General features: G+C 51.1%; 1 protein-coding gene across 2 annotated transcripts; it reads right to left on the bottom strand.

The window, feature by feature from the left end:
- Window positions 1-6,469: 6,469 nt before the first annotated feature.
- Window positions 6,470-22,670, bottom strand: pmm1 (phosphomannomutase 1). Of its 2 annotated transcripts, none has more exons than XM_078430384.1 (8): window positions 22,254-22,670; window positions 19,012-19,129; window positions 16,653-16,729; window positions 13,681-13,772; window positions 13,018-13,117; window positions 11,086-11,161; window positions 9,583-9,698; window positions 6,470-7,448 (listed from the first exon to the last, which is right to left on the bottom strand). In XM_078430384.1, exons 1-8 carry the CDS (start codon window positions 22,326-22,328, stop codon window positions 7,341-7,343), a joined length of 762 nt encoding a protein of 253 aa, XP_078286510.1. In that variant the 5' UTR covers window positions 22,329-22,670; the 3' UTR covers window positions 6,470-7,340. The 2 variants fall into 2 exon arrangements, with proteins under 2 accessions (XP_078286510.1, XP_078286512.1); XM_078430386.1 differs by lacking the exon at window positions 22,254-22,670 and adding an exon at window positions 20,486-20,798.
- Between the last annotated feature and the right edge of the window lie 2,744 nt (window positions 22,671-25,414).

Here is a 25,414-nt window from a genome sequence, read left to right as displayed (position 1 = left end):
ATTCAGTTGGAGCAGCAGTGGCTAAGGCTAGAATATGCTAACAAGGCCCTCCAGGATAAAGTTATTGATCTGGAGGCGCGCTCCAGACGCCAGAACATAAAAGTGGTCGGACTACCAGAAAAGATTGAAGGCGGCCGCCCCATGGAGTTCATTGGTAACTTTATTCGGGACTTGTTGGGGGCAGAACATTTCTCGATGCCCATAGAAGTTGATAGGGCGTATAGGCTGGGAGGACAACCGGCTAACGATCTCGCGCGCCCCAGAGTCATGATAGTTAAGATCCACAGCGGCCATCAGAAAGAGCGGATAATGCGACTGTCACAACAACAATACCCGCTGAACTACAATGGGAAGCAAATTCACATTTTTCCTGATCTCCCGGCAGAGATAATGAAACAACGTCGTCTTTTCGAGGTCACGAGGAAGAAGCTCAAAGAGGCAGGCCTGCGAACCGGATATATCTACCCTGCTCGCCTCCGGGTTACCCAGGGTATCGACACGTCGATATTTAGCACCCCGGAGGAGGCCAAACTATTCGCGGATAACCTGCCGCCCAGCCCGGTGACAACGGTGGGCTAATGTCGGCTAACAGACTAACACTGACTAGCTGGTCTCCAGACCAGCTGTTTCAGCCAATCTCAACGTGGGGGCATGGTCACCCTCTTGTCGAGTAAGCTTAAATCCTGAGGATACAAGCTTTTGTCCAAGTGCACTGACTCTCCCATGTCTATCCATGTTTAAGCCGCTGGCCCGGAGTGGACGGCGGGCGTCGGCTAACATGCGAACGAGTTAACTCTGAGCCATGGACATGGTCATTCACACGAAAGGTAGACGTTGGACTCAATAGATTTAACTTTAACTTTGTTTAATGTGCTTAATTCGTTTCAGGAATAGGATGATTTTACAGGATGGGTTCCTGCTAATTTTTCAAAGGGAAACGTTTTTTTTGTTGAACAGATCCGTAATTTTGTTTGTTCATCGGAGGGGATGCCGACTGAATTTGTAGTTAACTAGCTAGCGGTTTCACAATTTAGCCTTTAGCTAGCCTTTGGGCTTAACAGGCTAGATAGTTGAAGTAACCCCCGTTTACAGTATGTTAGGATATTTTCTCTCACTTTGTTTGGGAGAGTGGGGATGGGGGGAGGGAAAGTCCGAGTTTTGTATGTGTTTTTGTGTTGGTGGTCTTCCTGTTTTTTTGTTTGAGGCAAATTATTATGTCGCTGCTTATGTAATACAATTTACACCTTCTGATGGTACCTGGGGATGATGATGTGCGTGGGAGGGTTACCATGGTGAGCTGGAATGTCCGCGGCATGGGCCACCCAATTAAACGAGCTAAGGTGTTTTCACATCTTAGGTCTTTATCTGCCGACCTTGTGTTCCTCCAAGAAACTCACATTAGAACATTGGGGCAGAGACAGTTGCGCTGCAGATGGGCAGATCAGATATTTCAATCCACATTTTCTAGCAAAGCCCGCGGGGTGGCAATTATGGTTAAGAAAAACATAGATTTCAGACATATTTCTACAGTAAGTGACCCGAATGGTCGATTTCTCATAGTAACTGGGTACCTTTACTCTGTTCATGTAACACTGCTTAACATTTATGGTCCGAATATTGATGATGCAGCTTTCTTTCGCAAAATCTTTGATAAGCTACCTGACCTTTCTAATACGAATGTGATTGTTGCAGGGGACCATAACACAATCCTTGACTGGCACCTGGATAGGTCATCAAATAAAATGTGTAGCCCTTCGAATGCATCCACGGTTTTGAAAAATCTCATCTCCTCCACCAATTTAGTTGACATTTGGAGGATACAGCATCCCACAGACAGAGAATACTCTTTTTTTTCTAAAATTCACAATTCATACTCTCGTATCGATTATTTTTTATTAGACTCGAAACTCATACCTAATGTAATAAATACCAAATATCATAACATTTTGATCTCAGATCACGCTCCAACCTCAATTATCTTTGACTTTAAGCTGTCTAAACGATGTGCTAAATGGCGACTACGCCTTTCCTTGCTTAATGATGGAACTTTCTGTAAATACATGTCTGAAAAAATTACAGAATATTTGGAGACCAATGACACTTCTGATGTCTCGGACTCCACCTTGTGGGAAGCTTTCAAGGCAGTTATGAGGGGTCATATTATTTCGTATGAAGCATCTTTAAAGAAATCCAGAGAGAGACGTCTACAAGAAATTGATTCGGAGCTTTCTCCAATGGAGACGTTGTATCGGAGCACAAACAACCCCCAAACGCTGCAAAATATGCTCAGTCTTAAATATGAGTATAACACGATTCTAACAAATCAAGTCAGTGACCAGCTACTGCGACTGAAACAGCGATATTTTGAATTAGGGGACAAACCGCATACATTGTTAGCCCGTCAGCTTAGAGGGCAACAAGCAAGTAGGGCCATACATATAATAAAATCAGGCAAGGGTGTTGCTTTAACCGATCCAAAATTAATAAATGAACGCTTTGAGGAGTATTATCAAGAGCTGTATAAATCCAAAGCTAACGGTGATATCAATGCATGGTTAAAAAAGTTGGACATACCAAAATTAGATAGTGCCTCTTGTGAGGCCTTAAACTCAGAACCCTCCTCTGTAGAAATCAAGGATGCAATTAGGTCGTTGCAAAACGGCAAGAGCCCTGGGCCAGACGGTTTTGGAGTCGAATTTTATAAGAAGTTTGCTGACCAGGTAACTCCGATTCTGCACAGGATGCTCTCCCACTCAATCGAGTTGAAAAAGCTCCCACCGTCATTGTACAATGCTAATATTTCTCTCTTATTGAAACAAGATAGGGATGAAACCAATCCCTCCTCATACCGACCAATTTCTATGCTTAATTTAGATTTCAAGATTTTTACTAAAATAATGGCGACTAGACTAAATAAGTGTATAGAATCCATTATCCATACGGATCAGACCGGGTTCATCCCCAATAGGTTCTCTTTCTTTAATGTTCGAAGAGTAATGAACATTATGTATCACAAATTCGATAGTTCTTCCAAACAAGCCATTCTGTGTTTAGACGCAGAAAAAGCTTTCGATCAGGTTGAGTGGGGATATTTACTCAGAGTGCTGGAAGAGTTTGGTCTTGGAGCCTCTTTTATTTCCTGGGTGCGTCTTATATATGCTCATCCCACCGCTTCCATACTCACAAACCAGGATAGGTCACCCCCTTTTGCCCTTCAGAGGGGTACGCGACAGGGCTGCCCCCGCTCCTCTTTGCGTTAGCCATTGAGCCGCTGGCAATCGGCATAAGAGGGCATGCGCTTATAAAACCGATAATACTGGGTGGGGTGGAACATAAGATTTCGCTTTATGCGGATGATATTGCCATCTTTGTATCTGACCCTGAACATTCTGTTCCTTACCTATTCCAGCTTATTAATTCCTTTGGCGAGGTCTCAGGTTACACTATAAACTGGCAGAAGAGTGAACTTATATCGATAACAGCAGAATTAGACCCTGTATTCTTAGCCAACATGCAGTTTAAAACAAATCCGGATAGTATAAAATATCTGGGCATTAAAATATCTAAAAACCCCAAGACCCTTTTTAAAATTAACTTTACCGAAAGGTTGAACAAGCTAAAGGAGAACATAGAGAAATGGAGAACGTTGCCTATTTCCTTGATTGGCCGCGTGAACGCAGTAAAGATGGTCTCCCTGCCGAGATTTCTGTATTTATTTCAGAATGTTCCTGTTTTTATCCCCAAATCCTACTTTAAGTTAATCGATTCTATCATTATGCCATTTATTTGGGGATATAAAGCACACAGGATCTCAAAAGCTTATCTTCAAAAAACGAGGGAACATGGGGGACTGGGGTTACCGTGCTTTTTATATTACTATTGGGCGGCCAATGTTAGAGTCATGGTATACTGGCAGTATGCATATGAACGGGGAGTTGGATATGACCTGCCCCCTTGGCTGGCGATTGAAAAAAGCTTAACCCCAAAAACTTCTCTCCCTGCTCTCCTTTTTTCATTACCCAGATCTCTCACCTCTCTTAGAGAGGATCACTTCACTCTGTCCAATGCTCAGAGAATATGGCACCAAATTAGGAAAGCTTGTGAGCTTCCGAATACGTCAATGCACGCCCCAATCTGGCATAACCACGCTTTCCCCCCATCATTTACAGACACAGCATTCAAAGAATGGAGCTGTAAAGGGATAGTTACAATAAAAGATCTTTACATAAATAGACACTTTGCATCATTTGATCAGCTACAATCCAAGTTCTCATTGCCCAAAACTCAATTCTTCAGGTACTTACAGCTGAGAAATTATGTTCGACAAAACAATTCGCTTTTTGAGTCCCTGCCCGAAGACGACTTGTTGTCCAAAATTTTGCTGGGTCCCCCGGAAGCAAAGAACCTAATCTCATCGTTTGTAGGTATCTTTTTAAACAAACTAGATAAATCTACTTTAAAAATAAAACAAACCTGGGAAGAAGACCTTAACATTGAAATTGATGACGATGTCTGGAAGGAAGTACTGAAAAGTATAAAATCCTGTTCTATTAATTCTAGGCTACAACTGATTCAATTCAAGGTTATACACAGATTACACTACTCTAAGGTTAAGCTGCATAAAATCTTTCCTGATCTCTCACCTTTGTGTAATAGATGCAAGACCGCTGAGGGTACACTCGCTCACCACTTTTGGACTTGTCCAAAACTTCACAACTTTTGGTGTCTTTTATTTCAATGGTACTCCACTGTTTTAAACGTCACTTTAACTCCGGACCCTGAAACTGCTCTATTCGGGTATTCCACAACGCTTGAGAAGCTAGACCATAATGCTCGCACAATCTTGGTTTATGGTATGGTAATTGCCAACAGATGTATTTTGAAACTATGGAAATCAGACTCTGCTCCTCAGTTTGAGACTTGGTTAAGAGAATTAATGGGCATATTACACGTAGAGAGGTTGAGATATGAATTGTCTGGCAACCCTCAAAAGTTCTTCAACATATGGAACCCAGTGCTGCAGCATATTAAGGACAAGTAAAACTATCCCCTCAATGCCACATGCTTTTGTACCTTCTTTGAATCCAGCAGTGAAAATACTGAAATATTTGACTTGTGAAAATTACCTGGCCTCATGTTTTTGTGCTTTTGTCTTTTTTTGTTACATTGTAGTTATGTTTTTTTAAAATGTATTTTTATTTATTTATTTGTTTGTTTTTGTTTGTTGGTTTTCATGATTATGTAGGGAAGGGGAGGGATGGGGTTTACTGTTGTTGTTATATGCATTGTAATCAATTATAAAATTAAAAAAATTAAGAAAAGAAGAAAAAGAAAAAAAAAAGAAAAAAAAAAGAAAAATAACAAAAATATGTGAATTGATAGATGAGATATATTCTGCATTTTTATGGTATCATCACACATACTGTTCCCCCAAAACACTGATTACACTGTGAGAGGCGGGTTTTGCTTACTAAAATGGCGGACGTTACATTGCTTTGCGTACTGCACTTCAGTATAGGCGATTTCGACGGAGTGGTTCATCTCTGTCTTTTTTTTGTTTTTTGTCTATTGTCATCGTTTAATGTACGTATTGTTCTATTTTTAACTCTGTGTATGTGGGGGGGTGGTGGGGGGGTTGGGGGAAACCTTTTTTTCTAATCTCTTCCTCAACGGAGATGCGACCTTTACCGTGTCGTATCTCCGTTCGCGCTACGGCCTAACACCGTGGAGTCGGCGGCCTCCAGCTGGGATCGACCTTGAAGACTCCGGTCGCAGGGCCTGGACTTACCATCTCGGAGGCTTCGGCCGTGGGCCCTGCAGACCGCAACATCGGGAGTTCGCAGGTCTCTGGCTGGCGACCGGTTTTTGGGAGCTCCAGCCGTAGCAGCTTCGACCGCCCCGAAGCGCGAGGTACGATCGACCCGCTCGCAGGCCCTTCATCACCCTGCGTGGCTCGGCCGCAGCACTTTCCATCGCCCGGTGGGGGCTCAGGACTTTCATCGGCCTGCTCAGCTCAGCCCTGGGACTTTCCATCGCCTGGTGGGGGCTTCAAAAAGCTGGGAGCCTCGATCACCTCGTGGCACCACGGGAGAAGAATGAGGAGGAGATAAGACTTTGCCTTCCATCACAGTGAGGGTGTGCCTAGAGCAATCACTGTGATGGCTGTTTGTGTAAAAATTGTATCTGTGTGTCCTGTGCTTTTTGTTGTCTACTGCCGGACCCTGACGTGAGAGGACGCTGGCGTTGTGTATTCGCCGCTTTTCCGTTAGGATAGTTTGTCTGTTTGTTTTTATGTTAATTGTTTTTGTAAAGCGCTTTGAGCATCCGATAAGGCACTATATAAAATAAATGAATTATTATTATTATTATTATTATCTTGCTCCTCTAGTATATTTGCTTGGTGCGTCTCACCACCATTCACCAGCCACTCGATGTTTAAAAAATATATCTTTTATTTCTGTCATCACGACCACAGAGAATGAGTTCACGCGCGTGCGGTGATATTTTGTGCCGCGTGTTGTGTCGACACACACAGCTGCACTGTGGAGGGTGTTTGCAGACATTTACTGCTCAGATAGGCTGTCAACCGTCACGCTGTAACGCCGGTTACTGGCCACAGGGTGGTGCTGGGGGGGAGCCCGTTGCCATGAGAACGAGGCCAAGCAGTGGACGAAATGGTGACTCCTTGTCGTGACGTTGACACCACGGGCCGATGTGGATCTGGAGCAGGGGCCAGGTGGAGCGACCGTACATCCCACACTCCAATGAAGTAGATGTCAACACGGGGTGGGAGCTGCTTTACGTCCTCGTCGTGCACCCTGGGTAGTTCTACAGAACTGGCAGAATTTGCAGCAAAGCGTCAACTGCGGTTCTCTGAAGCACCAATTGCCGCTTTTGATGGTTGTAGTTGACGTACGAAAGAAAGAGAGATGTCAACATCAAGAGGGGCACGGTGGCACAGCGGTAGAGTTGCTGCCTTACAGCGCCGGGCTCGATCCTGACTACGGGCGCCGTCCGTACGGAGTTTGCACGTTCTCCCCGTGACCTGCGTGGGTTTTCTCCGAGATCTTCGGTTTCCTCCCGCCCTCCAAAGACGTACAGGTTTGTAGATTTATTGGCTTGGTGTAAAGTGTAAAATTGTCCCTGGTGTGTGTAGGATGGTGTTAGTGTGCGGGGATCGCTGGTCGGCGCGGGCTCGGTGGGCCCGAGGGCCTTGAATTTGCGCTGTATATATCTTTAAACTAAATTAAACATCTTCTCCACCAGAGGAAGGTTCCAGTTTCCACAAAGTCCAGCGGAAAGTCTCCTTGAGTCGCGGTCCAGGGTGAGTCGTGTTGGGCTCATTGTCGCAGGAAGAGTTCTTTGCACAGTCTGACTGTATCCTCCGGGGATATGACCGTGTAACCGATGGTCCTGGGATCGTGAAAGATCTCGTGGTCATTACCACCCTGTGTACAGAGCACAATGGAGTCAAACGCCTTTTCCTTTAGGGTTACGATGCGATAGAACTTTATTTATCCCAGGAGGGAAATTGATCTGTCAACAGTCATAAAAAACACAAAATACATGCAACATGAAATGAAAGTGATGAGTGGAAAGGCTTGGGGGGGATTCAGTTAGAGATACAGCGTGGAGACAGGCCCTTCGGCCCACCGAGTCCGCACCGACCACATTAACACTATCCCACACACACACACACCAGGGACAATTTTACACTTATCCCCAGCCAATAAATCTACAAACCGGCACGTCTTTGGAGTGTGGGAGGAAACCGAAGATCTCGGAGAAAACCCACGCAGGTCACGGGGAGAACGTGCAAACTCCGTACAGACAGCACCCGCAGTCGGGACCGAACCCGGGTCTCTGGCGCTGCAAGCGCTGTGCAGAGATTGGGGAGGGGGAGGGGGGAGTAGTCAGTCTCAGTCTACCCCACGGCAGAAGGGGGAGGAGTTGTACAGGTTGATAGCCACAGGGAAGAAGGATCTCCTGTGGCGTTCTGTGCTGCATCTTGGTGGGACCAGTCTGTGCTGAAGGTGCTCGTCAGGTTGACCAGTGCGTCGTGGAGCGGGTCAGCTGTATTGTCCAGGACGCTCCGCAGTTTGAGGAGCATCCTCCCCTCCAAGACCATCTCCCATGAATCCAACTCCACCCCCAGGACAGAGCCCGCCCTCCTGATGAGTTTGTTTCGCTTTATTATTTTAGCTCAGAGGTACAGCACGGAAACAGGCACTTCGGCCCACCGAGTCCGTACCGACCAGCGATCCCCACATATTAACACTACCCTACACACGCTAGGGACAATTTTATTTTACAATTACGCCCAGCCAATTAACCTACAAACTTGTACGTCTTTGGAGTGTGGGAGGAAACCGAAGATCTCGGAGAAAACCCACGCACGTCACGAGGAGAACGTACAAACTCCGTACAGATAATTACAGTAAAGTCCGATCAAAGATAGTTCAAGGAAGGGTCTCGACCCGAAACGTCACCCATTCCTTCTCTCCTGAGATGCTGCCTGACCTGCTGAGTTACTCCAGCATTTTGTGAAATAAATACCTTCAATGAGGTAGATAGTGGCTCAGGACTGCTCTCTAGTTGCTGGTAGGATAGTTCAGTTGCCTGAATGGTCTAATAACTCCATGCACCTGGCTGGGGCAGAGATCCAGTGAGGTGGAGACCCGACCTCTCTCACTGCCTAGCTAGTGTAGTCCAGCGTTAGGCCCAGACACCTCACTGGTGCTTGGGGTCCATTGCAACGGCTCCATCAAAGCAACCCACCGACCACCACAGTGATTCAGCGGTAGAGTTGCAGCCTCACAGCACTTACAGCGCCGGAGACCCGGGTTGGATCCTGGCTGGATCCGTGCTTGTCTGTACGGAGTTCGAGAGTGTGCTGGCATACTGTATAACCACATGGTATGCCAGCTGCTCAGAAAAGGACAGGAAGGCCCTTCAGAGGGTCATCACGACGGCCCAGAAGATCATCGGCTGCTCACTGCCCTCCCTGGAGCACCTGTTCAGCCTACGCTGCCTCAGTAGAGCAGGCAAAATAATAAAAGATCCATCCCACCCCGGCCACCGTCTGTTTGTTCATCTGCCCTCTGGTCGACGTTTCAGGTCGATCAAATCCCGAAGAAACAGACTCAAGAACAGTTTTTACCCCAGGGCCATACGAGAACTGAACACTACTTTCTGCAATAGGTCACACTGTTAAAACTTTTGTATTTAATATATTGGTATTTACTTGTTTGCATTTATTGCATATATGTTTTTACGCACCGTCAGGATTGCTATTTTTTTAAATTTCGTTGTACTCGTTGCAACGACAATAAATGAATATCATTATTATTATTATTATTATTATTATTATTATGTTCTCCCCGTGACCCGCGTGTGTTTTCTCCGAGAACTTCCGTTTCCACCCACGCTCCAAAGACGTGCAGGTTTGTAGGTTAATTGGCTTGGTATCAATGGAATAATTGTCCCGTGCGTGTTAATGTGCGGGGATCGCTGGTCGGTTCGGACACAATTCCCGTTCAAAACTCAGAGCTCCCCCCCCCCCCAACAATCCCGAGCCCTTACCGGATCAGTCTCATTGCCGAAGAAGTGGATCGTTTTAATTCCATCCTTTTCCAAGATGTCCAGGCAGTAACGCTTGTCCCAACCCTCGGGATAGATGTCGAAGCTGATCATGCCTCCTGCAAGCGGAACGGGGGGAGGGAAAGCGAGAGAGAATGATTACGGCAAAGACAGATGCAAAATGCTGGAGTAACTCAGCGGGTCAGGCAGCATCTCTGGAGAGAAGGGATGGGTGACGTTTCGGATCGAGACCCTTCTTCAGACTGAGAGTCAGGGGAAAGGCAAATGAGACATATGGACGGAGCCGAGAGCAAATGAATGAAAGCTATTTGAAAAACAACGATGATCAAGGAACGCGGGAGCCCACAACGGTCCATTGTTGGCTGTGGGGTAGGTGATAACGAGTTATACAGACAGGGAAATTCAGTAGTACGTACGATGATAAGGGTGGAGAGAGAGGGGATGCACGGGTTACTTGAAGTTGGAGAAATCAAGATTCACACCGTTGATTCGTCTCACGTTCAGCATCTGCCAACGCGCTGGGGGACGAACAACAGCAGCGCGCAGGGCACGGGGACCGTCACCGGAAACACTGTCCCCCACTACCTGTACACACACGGACACACACACACACAGAAACACGCAGAGACATACACACACACACACGGACACAGACGCGCGCACTCGCACACACATACATACACACACATATATACGCACACACGGACACATGCACATGCACACATACGCACGCACACACACTCACAAGCACGGACACGACGCACGCACACACATACACATATATACACACTGACACACAGACATACACATCAGATATATACACGCACAAACACACACACCCACACACATACACACACACACCCACAAGTCCGGATACGGACGCAAGCACACGCACACATATACACACTCACACACACAGACGTACACATCAGATATATACACGCACAGACACACACACACACACACACATGCATACATACACCCACACACCACACAGACATGCACACATACACACATAAATGTACAGGCACACACATACATACACACACACACATACACACCACACAGACAGACACACACACACACACCCTCACACATACACACACCCACACACATACACACACACACCCACACATACACACACGCACACACCACACAGACATGCACACAGACATGCACACACACATACACACATACATACACACACCCACACACATACATACACACACCCACCCACATACACACACCATCCACATACATACACACACACACACACACATACACACACACACACACACACACACACACACCCACACATACACACACACACACACACACACACACACCCACACACACACACACACACACACAGACACACACACACACACACACACACACACACACACACACACACACACACACACACAGACACACACACACACACACACACACACACAGATGTACTCTCTCACACAGTGTACTTGCCTCTCGTACACTTCAGCCCTTTGCCGGCGAACTCGTCCTGTAAAGCCACCACGAACCTCTCCCTGATCTTCTCCGTCTAGAGCGGGAGAGGGAAGGGCGCAGATTAGCGGAGCGGCCGCCCGTGTGAAGCTGGCGCTCGCCGTGGCTCACGGCTGCTCGCGGGACCTCCCACCCCCTCCCTCCCTCCCTCCCACCCTCCCTCCCACCCACCCACGCACGCACGCTGGCACCAGCACGGTGCGCCCGCTGTCACACCTGTGAACTACAAAGGTCAAACCCTGCAGACAAAGGTCCCCACACAACCAGCCAGCGTGTTCCCCTCTGACGTTACGCCCAAGTCACTGGAGAGGATGGGACGGAGTTTCTTCCCACAGGCCATCAGGACTGTTAACTATTATATCTCCAGGGACTGCATTTTTATGCTGTAATTGTAATTTCTGGCCCAATCCGCAGGCATTGCCACTTTCATTTCACTGCACATCTTGTCTGTGTATGTGACAGATAAACTTGACTTGACTTGACATGTGAATCGCAATGGGACTGTACTCCGCTCCCCACCAGCACCACCCCTCAGTCCCCCACCCCCACCCACCAGGGTCACATAGAACAGCACAGGAACAGGCCCTTCAGCCCACAATGTGTGTGCCGAACATGACGCCAAGTTATGAAAAATGAAGCAGTGGTCTCGACCCAAAACGTCACCCGTTCCTTCTCTCCAGAGTCGCTGCCTGACCCGCTGAGTTACTCCGGCATTTTGTGTCTACCACGATGCCAACTTGAACTGATCTTAACTGCCTGTACATGATCCATATCCCTCTATTCCTTGCACTTCCACGTGCTTCTCCACAAGCCTCTTGAACGCCATTATCGTGTCTGCCTCCACGTTGCAATTCGCCCCCTCACCGTGAGTGTGGAGGAGAGCTTTTGTCCGTCTCAGGGGGTCACCCCCACCCCTGGCACCCCCCCCCCCCCAGACCCCCATCACTCCGTGTGTAAAGATACTTGCCCCGCGCATCTTCCGCCCCTCTCACCTCATGCCCCCCAGTGTTGGATATTTTCACCCTGGCAGAAAGGTTCTGACTGTCTACCCTCTCTATGCCTCTAGATGGACACAAAACACTGGAGTATTTGGCTGGACAGCTTCACTGTGAAGAAGGGTCTCGACTCGAAACGTCACCTATTCCTTCTCTCCAGAGATAGACAATATACAATAGGTGCAGGAGTAGGCCATTCGGCCCTTCGAGCCAGCAATGTGATCATGGCTGATCATTCACAATCAGTACCCCGTTCCTTCCCTCTCCCCATACCCTCTGACTCCGCTATCTTTAAGAGCTCTATCTAGCTCTCTCTTGAAAGCATCCAGAGAGTTGGCCTCCACTGCCTTCTGAGGCAGAGAATTCCACAGATTTACAACTCTCTGACTGAAAACGTTTTCCCTCATCTCCGTTCTAAATGGCCTACCCCTTATTCTTAAACTGTGGCCCCTTGTTCTGGACTCCCCCAACATTGGGAACATGTTTTCTGCCTCTAACGTGTCCAACCCCTTAATAATCATATACGTTTCGACAAGATCCCCTCTCATCCTTCTAAATTCCAGTGTATACAAACCAGTCGCTCCAGTCTTTCAACATATGAAAGTCCCACCATTCCGGGAATTAACCTAGTAAACCTACGCTGCACGCCCTCAATAGCAAGAATATCCTTCCTCATCTCCGTTCTAAATGGCCGACCCCTTATTCTTAAACTGTGGCCCCTGGTTCTGGACTCCCCCAACATTCCCCCCACGGATGCTGCCTGACGTGTTGAGTTACTGCGGCATTTTGTGTCGATCCTTGGTGTAAGCCAGCATCTGCAGGTCCTGCCCCCACACACACATACACACTCTCTCTCTCTCTCTCCCCACAGTCTCTGTGTGTCTCATCGTTTTCTTACCTTGTCGATCTGGAAGAACTCGAGGCGTTCCGCCAAGGAGCAGCTCCTGCCGATCGGACAGACGTTCAACATGCCATTACGGAACTCAATGAAGGTCCCCCTGCAACACAGTCCCAGTCTGAGCGCGGAGAAGGGTCACCATCCGAAACGTCGCCTGTTCATTCCCCCCCCTCCCCCACGGATACTGCCTGACCAGCTGAGTTCCTCCAGCACTTTGTGGACTCACTGGGCTGAAGTGCCTGTTTCGGTGCTATATATAGTTTAGAGATACAGCACTGTTCATAGTGTTGTAAGCTACCCAAGCAGAATATGGGCTGCTGTTCTTTACTTTAGAGTAAACTGTCGACTTTGGAGATACAGCGCGGAAACAGGCCCTTCGGCCCACCGAGTCTGCACCGACCAGCAATCCCTGCACACTAACACTATCCTACACACACAAGGGACAATTTACACATGCACCGAACCAATTAACCTACAAACCTGTACGCCTGATACGAGACCTGTGCTCCTTCTAGCCCTTTGCAACCACCCCCAACTCTCCCCCAACCCAGCCGCCTTCACCCTCACTCACTCTGCACCGCCTCTACCCCCTCGCTCTCCCCCACGGCTCCCATCAGCACCCCCAAGCCCCCTAGCCCCCGGTTGGGTCTTCAGTCTCGATACCTTTTGCGAGGGAGTCTGATGTCGGACATGTAGCTCAGGCAGAAGTTGATCAGCTCCTGCAGTAGCTCCTCACCCAGGTAGTTCTGGATGGCCTGGGGGTCACAGTGGGGCAAGGGGGAGAGTAGGAGGGGGGAGAGGAGGGGGAGGGGGAAGAGGGAGAGGGGGAGGGGTTGGGGGAGGGGGAGGGGGATGGGGAGGGAGAGAGGGAGGGGGAGTGGGGGGAGATACGGAGGGGTTAGGGAGAAGCGGGTAAGAAACAAGAGGGGAGGGGAACGAGAGGGATGGTAGGGCAGGAGGGGAGAGGAGGGGCAGATAGGGAGGGGAGGAGGAAGGAGGAGAGGAAGGGAGGGATGGAAGCAGAGGGGAGGAGAGGAGGAGAAGAGGGAGGGGAGGAGAGGGAGGGAAGGATGGGCAGAGAGAGAGAAGAGGAGGTGGAGAGGGCGGGAAGAGGATGAGGGGTGAAGAACAGAAGTGTGTTGGTATTGGGGGCAGGAGTGGAGGGTAGGGGAATGCACAGGAGGGAAAGGGGGGAGAGGGGGATGGGTCAGGGAGAAGCGAGTTAGAAACCGGAGGGGGGAGGGTAAGTGCAAGGCAGAGTAGGTGAGAGGCGGAGGGGTACGGAGGACGAGGTGGGACGGGAGAGGAGGGAAGAGGAAGGGGAGAGGCAGGAGTGGGAGAAAGAGGTGGGGAGGGGGTCAGGTGGAAGGGGAGATAATAAATGGATGAGTACAGGAACATCGGGCACAGAACGTGGTGAAGCCGAGGACACGAGACTCCACTTGCCCGACGTATTCCCAAAATGAACGTGATCTTCCCAAGGACTCTGCACCTCCCTCTCCCTCAACCACCTCCCCTTGTCCCGTTCCCAGGTCCCCACTGCAGCGGCTCCACGGGTTCAGCACCCCGTTATAGTTCGGGTCGACACCGAGCCAATGTTCTGCCCACATCGTTCCTTGCACTCCTGCAATCCCAGAACTCCACAGGGCGGCACGGTGGCGCAGCGGTAGAGTTGCTGCCTTACAGCGAATGCAGCGCCGGAGACCCGGGTTCGATCCTGACTACGGGCGCCGTCTGTACGGAGTTTGTATGTGACCTGCGTGGGTTTTCTCCGAGATGTTCGGTTTCCTCCCACACTCCAAAGACGTGCAGGTTTGTAGGTTAATTGGCTGGGCAAATGTAAAAATTGTCCCTAGTGGGTGTAGGATAGTGTTAGTGTGCGGGGATCGCTGGGCGGTGCGGACCCGGTGGGCCGAAGGGGCCTGTTTCTGTGCTGTATCTCTAAATCCCGCACCCACTGCCCTCTCTGTCCAGGGTTACAGCGCGGAGACATGGCCTTCGGCCCAGCGGGTCTAAGCCGACCAGCGGTCACCTAGTCCCTCACACACACTAGGGACAATCTACAATTTTTAACCGAAGCCAATTAACCTACAAACCTGCACGCCTTTGGAGGGTGGGAGGAAACCGGAGCGCCCGGAGAAAGCCCACAGGGAGGTGGACACAAAGTGTTGGAGTAACTCAGCGGGTCAGGCAGCATCCCGGGAGAGAAGGAATGGGTGACGTTTCGAGTCGAGACCCTTCTTCAACCTGAACCCACGGGGAGAACGTACAACCTCCCTACAGACTGCACCCCGAGCCAGGAGCGAACCCGGTTCTCTGGCGCTGTGAGGCAGCAACTCTACCACCGTGCCAGCGTGCAAAGAGGAAACTTGACTTCACCCCGGACGGGACTCGGACCCACAAACCCTGGCTTAGGCCTCACCCGTCGGGTCAATGGGGCGTCAATCTGTAGGGGGAAAGGTACCCCCTCCCCCGACATCAGTCTGAAGAAGGGTCTCGACCCTAAACGTCACCCATCCCTTCTCTCCAGAGATGCTGCCTGACCTGCTGAGATACTCCAGCATTTTGTGTCTACCTTCGATTTAAACCAGCACCTGCAGTTTTTTTTCCTACTTAGTTTTAGTTTGGTTTAGTTTATCATGTGTACCGAGGTACAGTGAAAAGCTTATGTTTAGTTTAGTGATACAGCGCGGAAACGGTCCCTTAAGCCCACCGAGCCCGCGACGACCAGGGATCCCCGCACATTAACACTGTCCGACCAACACACCAGGGACAATATACACTTATACCCAGCCAATTAACCTTCAAACCTGCACGTCTTTGGAGCGCGGGAGGAAACCGGAGCACCCGGAGAAAACCCACGCAGGTCACGGGGAGAACGTACTAGCGAGAACACAGACAAGCACCCGCGGTCGGGATCGAACCCGGGTCTCTGGCGCTGCAAGCGCCGTGAGGCAGCGACGCTACCGCTGCGCCATCGTGCCGCCCGTGTTGCGTGCTGACCAGTCAGCGGAAAGGCAATACATGATTACAATCGGGCCGTTCACAGTGTATAGATAGATAGCAGTGCGGAGCGATTGTAATGTGTGATCGCAATATGTAGATTTTTTTAGATTTAGAGATACAGCGCAGAAACAGGCCCTTCGGCCCACCGGGTCCGCGCCGCCCAGCGATCCCCGCACACTAACACTATCCTACACCCACTAGGGACAATTTTTACATTTGCCCAGCCAATTAACCTACAAACCTGTACGTCTTTGGAGTGTGGGAGGAAACCGAAGATCTCGGAGAAAACCCACGCAGGTCACGGGGAGAACGTACAAACTCCGTACAGACAGCACCCGTAGTCAGGATCGAACCTGAGTCTCCAGCGCTGCATTCGCTGTAAGGCAGCAACTCTACCGCTGCGCCACCGTGCCGCCCTGCTTTCTGCGGCTAGCACGCAAATAGTCGCCTGGGTTGGCGATCCCCTCTTCCCCCCTTTCCCTCACCCCCTTCCCCTCTCCCCCCCCCCCCCCCCCCAATCTGCAGGGGCTTATCTCTGCTGTGAATGGCCTGACGACTTCTGTTGCAAAGAATCAAACACCTCCTCCCTCCCCTTCCCCCCCCCCCCCCCACCCCCCCCGGGCACCCACCTCCTTGGTGACAAACTTCCCGTCCCGGTACTGCACCGTCCCATTCTCAGCAAAGACGTAATCGAACTTCTGAATGACTGCAAGAGAACGGGAGAGGGGTTGTGAGTAGGGGTCGCCAACTGTCCCGTATTGGCCGGGACGTCCCGTGGTTTCGGGCTGAATTAGTTCGTCCCGTACGGGACCCGCCCCTTGTCCCATATTAGGAAGGGGTCTACCATTGGTGGAGCGGGAGCACGTGGCCGCTGGCTGGGTGAGGTCACGTGGGGGCGGTGACGTCACCCTCTGTCCCTTATTTGGGGAGCGAGGTAGTTGGCAACCCTCGGTGTGAACCGTGGGACGTGGCGGAACCTTGGCTGTCTGCCTCTCACCGGGGAACAGGGAACTCCCTTCTCTCTCTCTCTCAGCTCTGGGGCACCGGCGCCGGATCAATAGACAATAGGTGCAGGAGGAGGCCATTCGGCCCTTCGAGCCAGCACCACCATTCAATGTGATCATGGCTGATCATTCACAATCGGTACCCCGTTCCTCCCCATACCCCCTGACTCCGCTATCTTTAAGAGCTCTATCTAACTCTCTCTTGAAAGCATCCAGAGAATTGGCTTCCACTGCCTTCTGAGGCAGAGAATTCCACAGATTCACAACCCTCTGGGTGAAAACGTTTTTCCTCATCTCCGTTCTAAATGGCCTACCCCTTATTCTTAAACCGTGGCCCCTGGTTCTGGACTCCCCCAACATTGGGAACATGTTTCCTGCCTCTAACATGTCCAATCCCTTAATAATCTTATGTTTCAATAAGATCCCCTCTCATCCTTCTAAATTCCAGTGTATACAAGCCTAGTCCCTCCAGTCTTTCAACATATGACAGTCCCGCCATTCCGAGTCCACACGCAAACTGGAGGAAAAAGCACCCCGTATCCCGCTTGGACAGCTCTCAACCCAGCGGTATGAACGTTGATGTTTCTAACTTCAAGTAGCCCCTGCATTCCCCCTCCCTCTTGTTATCACACCTTCCCCAGCCAACAACAGGCCATTGTGGGCTCCAGCCTTCTTGAGATCATCCGGACAACCCCGACTTGTTCTGGCCTTTTCACGCCTCCAGTCCATTCCCCCCCTCCCCCATCTTTAGAAGGGTTCAGACCCGAAACGTCACGACTCCTCTCCATAGATGCTGCCTGACCCACTGAGTTCCTCCAGCATTTTGTGTCTATCTTCGGAGTAAACCAGCAGCGTCAGTTTCTTCCTACACACCAAGTCCATAACTCCCTAATCCAAGTCCATAATTCCCTGAAGGTGGTAACACAAGTAGATAGAGTGGGTAAAGAAGGCATATGGTATGGAATTAAGGAACTATATCTGCTTGTTTATAGGAAGAGACACAATGTGTTGGAGTAACTCAGCAGGCCAGGCAGCATCTCTGGAGCATATGGATCAGTGACGTTTAGGGTTGGGACCCTTCTACAGACTCGACGGATGAAAAGCTCAACTGGATACCTACATGGATGTGAAGAGAATGGAGGGGAATGGATTAGATTCAGGCACGGTGGCTCAGCGGTAGAGTTGCTGCCTTACAGCGAATGCAGCGCCGGAGACCCGGGTTCGATCCCGACCACGGGCGCTGTCTGTACGGAGTTTGTACGTTCTCCCCGCGACCTGCGCGGGTTTTCTCCGAGTTCTTCCGTTTCCCCCCACGCTCCAAAGACGTGCAGGTCTGTAGGTTAATTGGCTTGGTAAATGTTAAAAATTGTCCCTAGTGGGTGTAGATAGGATAGTGTTAATGTGCGGGGATCGCTGGGCGGCGCGGACCCGGTGGGCCGAAAGGGCCTGTTTCCGCGCTGTATCTCTAAACGAAACTAAAAGATAAGAGTTGATCTTGGCATCTTGTTGGGCACAGATGTTGTGGGCTGAAGGGCCTGTTCGTGAGCTGTACAGACTTTAGACGTTACTTTAGACTTTAGAGATACAGCGCAGAAACAGGCCCTTCGACCCACCGAGTCCATGCCGACCAGCGATCACCCCGTACACTAGTTCTATCCTACACACACTAGGGACAATTTCCAATTTTACCGAAGCCAATTAACCTACAAACCTGCACGTCTTTGGAGTGCGGGAGGAAACCGGAGCACCCGGAGAAAACCCACGCAGGTCACGGGGAGAACGTACAAACTCCCTACAGGCAGTACCCGTGGTCGGGATCGAACCCGGGTCTCTGGCGCTGAGAGGCAGCAGCTCTACCGCTGCTCCATCGCTCCATGTTTTACTGTTCCCCCAGTGTCCAGCCCATGTAGACCTCGGGGCTGGGCCTGCCCTCTCCTCCCACCCTCCCTACTTACTGCGCGGGGCTCCACTGGCGGCGCCTCACCTTCTTGGCCTTCCCCCAGTTGCTCTGCTATCTTGGCGTAGTCGGAGCCTCCCACCACACCGATCATCACCTTTTTCCTCAGTCCTTGGAAAAACTCGTCCAGCTCGGGAGCGATTTTCTGCAAAGGACAGCCAGGGAAGGGATGGATGAGAATGGTGGCGCAGCGGTAGAGTTGCTGCCTTACAGCGAATGCAGCCCCAGAGACACGGGTTAGACAATAGACAGTAGGTGCAGGAGGAGGCCATTCGGCCCTTCCAGCCAGCACCGCCATTCAATGTGATCATGGCTGATCATTCCCAATCAGTACCCCGTTCCTGCCTTCTCCCCATATCCCCTGACTCCGCTATCCTTAAGAGCTCTATCTAGCTCTCTCTTGAATGCATTCAGAGACTTCAGAGAGAGTCGGGTTCGATCCCGACTACGGGTGCTGTCTGTGCGGAGTTTGTACGATCTCCCCGTGACCTGCGTGGGTTTTCTCTGAGATCTTTGGTTTCCTCCCACACTGTGTGTGACTATGTATGAGTGAGTGTAACTGTGTGTGTGTGGTGTGAGAGTGTAACTGTGTGTGTGCGTGTGAGAGTGTAACTGTGTGTGTGTGTGTGTGAGAGTGTAACTGTGTGTGTCTCTGTGTGTGTGTGTGTGACTATGTATGAGTGTAACTGTGTGAGTGAGTGTGTGTCTATGTGTGCGACTGGCTAGTGTGAGTGTGTGACTGTGTGAGTGTGTATGACTGTGAGTGAGTGTGAGTAAGTGTAACTGTGAGTAAGTGTAACTATGTGTGAGTGAGTGTGTGACCGGCTAGTGTGAGTGTGTGTGACTATGTGAGTGTGTGTGTGTGTGAGTGGCTGTGTGCACATATGTGCGTGCATGTGTGGGTGTGAAAGTGTAATGCGTGTGTGTGAGAGGGAGTGAGAAAGTGGGTCTGAAGGTCTGATTGTGAAAGAATGTGACTGAGTGTGCAGGTGTGTGATTGTGAGAGTGTGAATGTGTGTGAGAGAGTATGTGTGTGTGTGTGGTAGAGAGTATGTGTGTGAGAGAGTGTGAGAGAGTATGTGTGTGTGTGAATATGTGTGAGAGAGTATGTGAGTGTGAGAGAGAGAGATAGAAAGTGTGAGAGCATGTGAGTGTGTGAGAGAGAGTGTGAGAGAGTATGTGTGTGTGAATATGTGTGAGTGTGTGTGAGAGTGTGTGTGTGTGAGAGAGTGTGTGTGTGAGAGAGATATAGAGAGTGTGAGAATGTGTGTGTGTGAGTGAATATGTGTGAGAGAATATGTGAGTGTGTGTGGGAGAGTATGAGTGTGTGTGTGTGTGTGTGTGTGTGTGTGTGTGTGTGTGTGTGTGTGTGTGTGTGTGTGAGAGAGAGAGAGAGAGAGAGAGAGAGAGAGAGACAGACAGAGAGTGTGAGAGAGCGAGTCATGCGGCCCCACCCTTCCTCAGGGCTTCTCGACCTTGCAGTCTGAAGAGGGGCTCCAACCTGAAACGTTCCTCCAGGGATGCTGCCCGACCCGCTGAGCTACTCCAGCGTTTAGTGTCTGTCTTCGGTGTAAACCAGCACCTGCAGTTCCTGCCTGCAGGCCGAGAGGCCGGTGTGTGCTGCAGTCACACGTGACAGGCTGAGTGAGGCCTGACCTTGGGCAAGGTCTGTGCGGACGACAGGCAGGCAGGCAGAGCCAATCTCCTCCCCAGCTCCCAGTCCCTGCTCCCGCCAACACTCAACCCCCTGGTAATAGTCATTACAGCAAAGCCACTGACTTTGTGCAAAGCCACTGACGTCTGTGCCACTGACATATGTGCACACAGACACTCACACACTCCGTCACACACACTCACACACAGTCACACACTCACACTAGCCAGTCACACACACTCACACACTCACACTAGCCAGTCACACACATAGACACACACACTCAGTGGATCTAGTTTCATTTCCCCCCCCTCTCTCGCCACTTTCTTACTGTCCCTTCTTGTACACGTCTCCTCCTCTTTCTCTCTCCCTCCCCCTCTTTCTCTCTCCCTCCCCCTTTCTCTCTCTCCCCTCTCTATCCCCTTCTCTCTCTCCCCCTCCTCTCTCTCTCCCTCCACCTTTCTCTCTCTCTCCCCTCTCTATCCCCCTCCTCTCTCTCTCCCCTCCTCTCTCTCCCTTCCTCTCTCTCTCTCCCTCCTCTCTCTCCCCCCTTCCTCTCTCTCTCCCCCTCTTCTCTCTCCCCCTCCTCTCTCTCTCTCCCCCCTCCTCTCCCCCTTTCTCTCTCTCCCCCCTCCTCTCTCCCTCCCCCTTTCTCTCTCTCCCCTCTCTATTCCCCCCTCTCTCTCTCTCCCCCCTCCTCTCTCCCTCTCCCTCCCCCTTTCTCTCTCTCTCCCCTCTCTATTCCCCCCTGTCTCTCTCTCTCCCCCCCTCCTCTCTCTCTCTCTCTCTCTCCTCCCCCTCTCTCGGTGTGAACTGTTGGCTGTCTGCCTCTTACTGGTGAACAGGCACCACCCCCTTCTCTCTCTCACCCCCTTCTCTCTCTCACCCCGTTCCTGCTTTCTCCCCATATCCTTTGATTCCTTTAGCCCTAAGAGCTAAATCTAGCTCTCTCTTGCAAACATCCAGTGAATTGACCTCCACTGCCTTCTGTGGCAGAGAATTCCACAGATTCACAACTCTCTGATGAAGAAGTTTTTTCCTCATCTCAGTCTGAAATGGCCTAACCCCTTATTCTTAAACTGTGACCCCTGGTTCTGGACTCCCCCAACATCGGGAACATTTTTCCTGCATCTAGAGTGTCCAATCCTTTAAGAATTTTATATGTTTCTTTAAGATCCCCTCTCATCCATCTAAATCCCAGTGTCTTATAAGGAATGGGATTAGCTTTCTTCACTGCCTGCTGTACTTTCAGTGACTGATGTACAAGCACACCCAGATCTCGATGCACCTCCCTTTTTCCCAATCTGACACCATTCAGATAATAATCTGCCTTCCTGTTCTTGCCACCAAAGTGGATAACTTCACACATATCCGCATTCTGAGGGTGCGAAGGTCCTTCTGAGGTGAAACCAAGGTTGCAACTCCGGTCCCAATGTTAAATGTGCTCGGTCTGCACCAACAGCCTTTGCTTACTTACCTACCTGTGTGTGAAGTGAACTGCAGATGCCAGTTTACACCCGAGGATAGACACAAGACGCTGGAGTAACTCAGCGGGGCCAGGCAGCGTCTCCGGAGAGAAGGGACGGGTGGAGACCCTTACTTCAGACTGACCTACCTGCCGGGCCGGAGTGAGCGTCCCGTCCACGTCAAAGAGGCAGAGGGTGTGAGGGTCGGGCCGGGGGTGAGTCATCAGTCAGCCCGGGGCGGCCGCGGCTCACAGCGGGGCAGAGTGCTCACACTGGCTGGGGGAGAGCTCACACACTGGCTGGAGGAGAGAGAGCCCACACACTGGCTGGGAGAGAGAGAGCCCACACACTGGCTGGGGGAGAGAGAGCCCACACACTGGCTGGGGGAGAGCTCACACACTGGGAGAGAGAGAGCCCACACACTGGGAGAGAGAGAGCCCACACACTGGGAGAGAGAGAGCCCACACACTGGCTGGGAGAGAGAGAGAGAGAGCCACACTGACTCACACACTGGGAGAGAGAGCTCACACACTGGGGGAGAGAGCTCACACACTGGGAGAGAGAGAGAGCCCACACACTGGCTGGGAGAGAGAGAGAGCCCACACTGACTCACACACTGGGAGAGAGAGCTCACACACTGGGGGAGAGAGCTCACACACTGGGAGAGAGAGAGAGCCCACACACTGGCTGGGAGAGAGAGAGAGAGAGCCCACACTGACTCACACACTGGGAGAGAGAGAGAGCCCACACTGACTCACACACTGGCTGGGGGAGAGCCCACACACTGACAGGGACAGAGCTCACACCCTGACTGGGTGAGCTCACACTGAGGAAGCGGCTCGCAGGCATGGGGCGGAGCGGAGGGGAGGGGAGGAGGAAGAGGGGGGAGGATGGGGAGGGGAGGGAGGAGGAAGAGGGGGGAGGATGGGGAGAGAGGGAGGGGGAGGGGAGAGAGGGGAGAGAGAAGAGATGTGGAGGGAGGGAAGAGGGGTGGAAGGGGAGGGGAGAAGGGGAGAGGAGGGGAGGGGAGAGAGGAGATGGGGAGAGGAGGGGGGAGGAGGGGAGGAGAGAAGAGAGAGGAGGGGAGTGGGGGATGGAGGGGAGAGGAGGGGAGTGGAGGAGAGAAGAGAGAGGAGGGGAGGGGGGAGATGGGAGGGAGAGGAAGGGAGGGGGAGGGAGAGAGGGGAGAAGAGAGGGGAGGGGGGAGATGGGAGGGGAGGGGAGTGGAGGAGAGGAGGAGAGAGGTGAGGGGAGATGGGGAGGGGGGGGGGAGATGGGAGGGGAGGGGGGGAGATGGGAGGGGAGTGGAGGAGAGAGGTGAGGGGAGATGGGGAGGGGAGGGAGGAGGAGAGAAGAGAGAGGAGGGGGGAGGTGGGGGGAGGGAGGGCGAGGAGGAGAGTGGAGAGAGAGGATGGGAGGAAGAGGAGGGGAGAGAGGGGAAAGGAGAGAGGAGGGGCGTGGGGAGGGGGGAATGGATCATCTGGGCACCTTTGCTCCTCCACCACAGCAGCGGGGGTGCGGCGAGGGCAAGGTACAGGAAACAAGGTACACGTACACGTACACGTACACACACACACACACTGTCAGCATAAACACTGCTCGGTAAACGCTTTGGACCTTTGACTGGATTAGATCCCCCCACGGGTTTGAGTTGGGTTTCCTGCATTCACAAAAACAATCCATCTTCCCCAGCGAGGTGCCAGTTACTGGACAGAGAGACATGTGTCCAATAGTGTAGGAAGGAACTGCAGATGCTGGTTGTAACCGAAGATGGACACAGAATGCTGGAGTAACTCAGCGGGTCAGGCAGCATCTCTGGCGACGTTTCGGGTCACCTATTCCTTCTCTCAATAGACAACAGGTGCAGGAGGAGGCCATTCGGCCCTTCGAGCCAGCACCCCGCCATTCAATGTGATCATGGCTGATCATTCTCAATCAGTACCCCGTTCCTGCCTTCTCCCCATACCCCCTGACTCTGCTATCCTTAAGGGCTCTATCCAGCTCTCTCTTGAATGCATTCAGAGAATTGGCCTCCACTGCCTTCTGAGGCAGAGAATTCCACAGATTCACAACTCTCTGACTGAAAAAGTTTTTCCTCATCTCAGTTCTAAATGGCCTACCCCTTATTCTTAAACTGTGGCCCCTGGTTCTGGACTCCCCCAACATTGGGAACATGTTTCCTGCCTCTAACGTGTCCAACCCCTTAATAATCACCTCTTCACGGCAGCTCGTTCCATTCACCCAACCTTCTAAACCCCAGCGAGTGCAGGCCCAGTGCCTTCAAACATTCCTCCTTAATTGTCTACATGACTGTTCTTTCTCCTGCAGACTGTATTGTACCCGAGCAAAATGATGGCCCCCTCCTCCTCTCTCCCCTCCTCTCCCTCCCTTCCCCTCCTCTCCCTCCTCTCCCTCCTCTCCCTCCCTTCCCCTCCTCTCCCTCCCCTCCCCTCTCCTCTCCCCTCCCCTTCACACTCACCCTCCCCCTCCCCTCCCTCCGTCTCCTTCCTCTCCCCTCCTCTCTCCCCTCCCCTCTCTCCCTCCCCTCCCCTCCCCCTCCCCCCTCTTCCTCCTTCCTCCCCTCTCCTCCCCTGTTTCTAAGATTTACCCATAATCATCTCATTTCAAATCGCCTTCTAAGATATTCTCCCTCATCACCTAGTGGTGGACTCCATCAGAATTTCAATGCCACCTACCTTTCACATCCCACCTTTCAGGCCACATGCACCAGAAGATTCAGTCTGAAGAAGGGTCTCGACCCAAAACGTCACCCATTCCTTCTCTCCCGAGGTGCTGCCTGACCTGCTGAGTTACTCCAGCACTCTGTGTCTACCTTCGATTTAAACCAGCATCTGCAGTTTTTTCTACACTCTGGATTGTTCTCCGACTTGTCCTTCCTCCAGTGGTGTCCCTGGGATAGTATCGGAAAGTCGTAGAGTCGTGCAGCACAGCAACAGGCCCTTCGGCCCAAATCCTCCATGCTGACAGTGATGTCTCTCCACACTCATTCCATTTGCCTGTATTGTGCCAGTACACCTCTATTTCTTTCCTGTCTAAATGCTTTTTAAATGTTGGAATTGTACCAAAAACTACCGCCATCTCTGGGCAGAAACTAAAGAGAACCAAGAAGAAAACCACAGGGAAAGGCCAGGAACACTAAATGATGATTCTGTTTCACTCATAATTCTGATGAAATGTCATCATACTGAAGTGTTAACTTCAGAGATGCTGCCTGATGTGCTAAGGATTTGTTATTCTTCCTATTTATTCATTTTAAAGGATTTGAACATCACTGGCATTTAGTGCCCGT

Source organism: Rhinoraja longicauda, chromosome 40 (assembly GCF_053455715.1).
Source record: "Rhinoraja longicauda isolate Sanriku21f chromosome 40, sRhiLon1.1, whole genome shotgun sequence".
NCBI classification, from domain to species: domain Eukaryota; kingdom Metazoa; phylum Chordata; class Chondrichthyes; order Rajiformes; family Arhynchobatidae; genus Rhinoraja; species Rhinoraja longicauda.
This window is presented reverse-complemented; position numbering and strand designations above follow the sequence as displayed.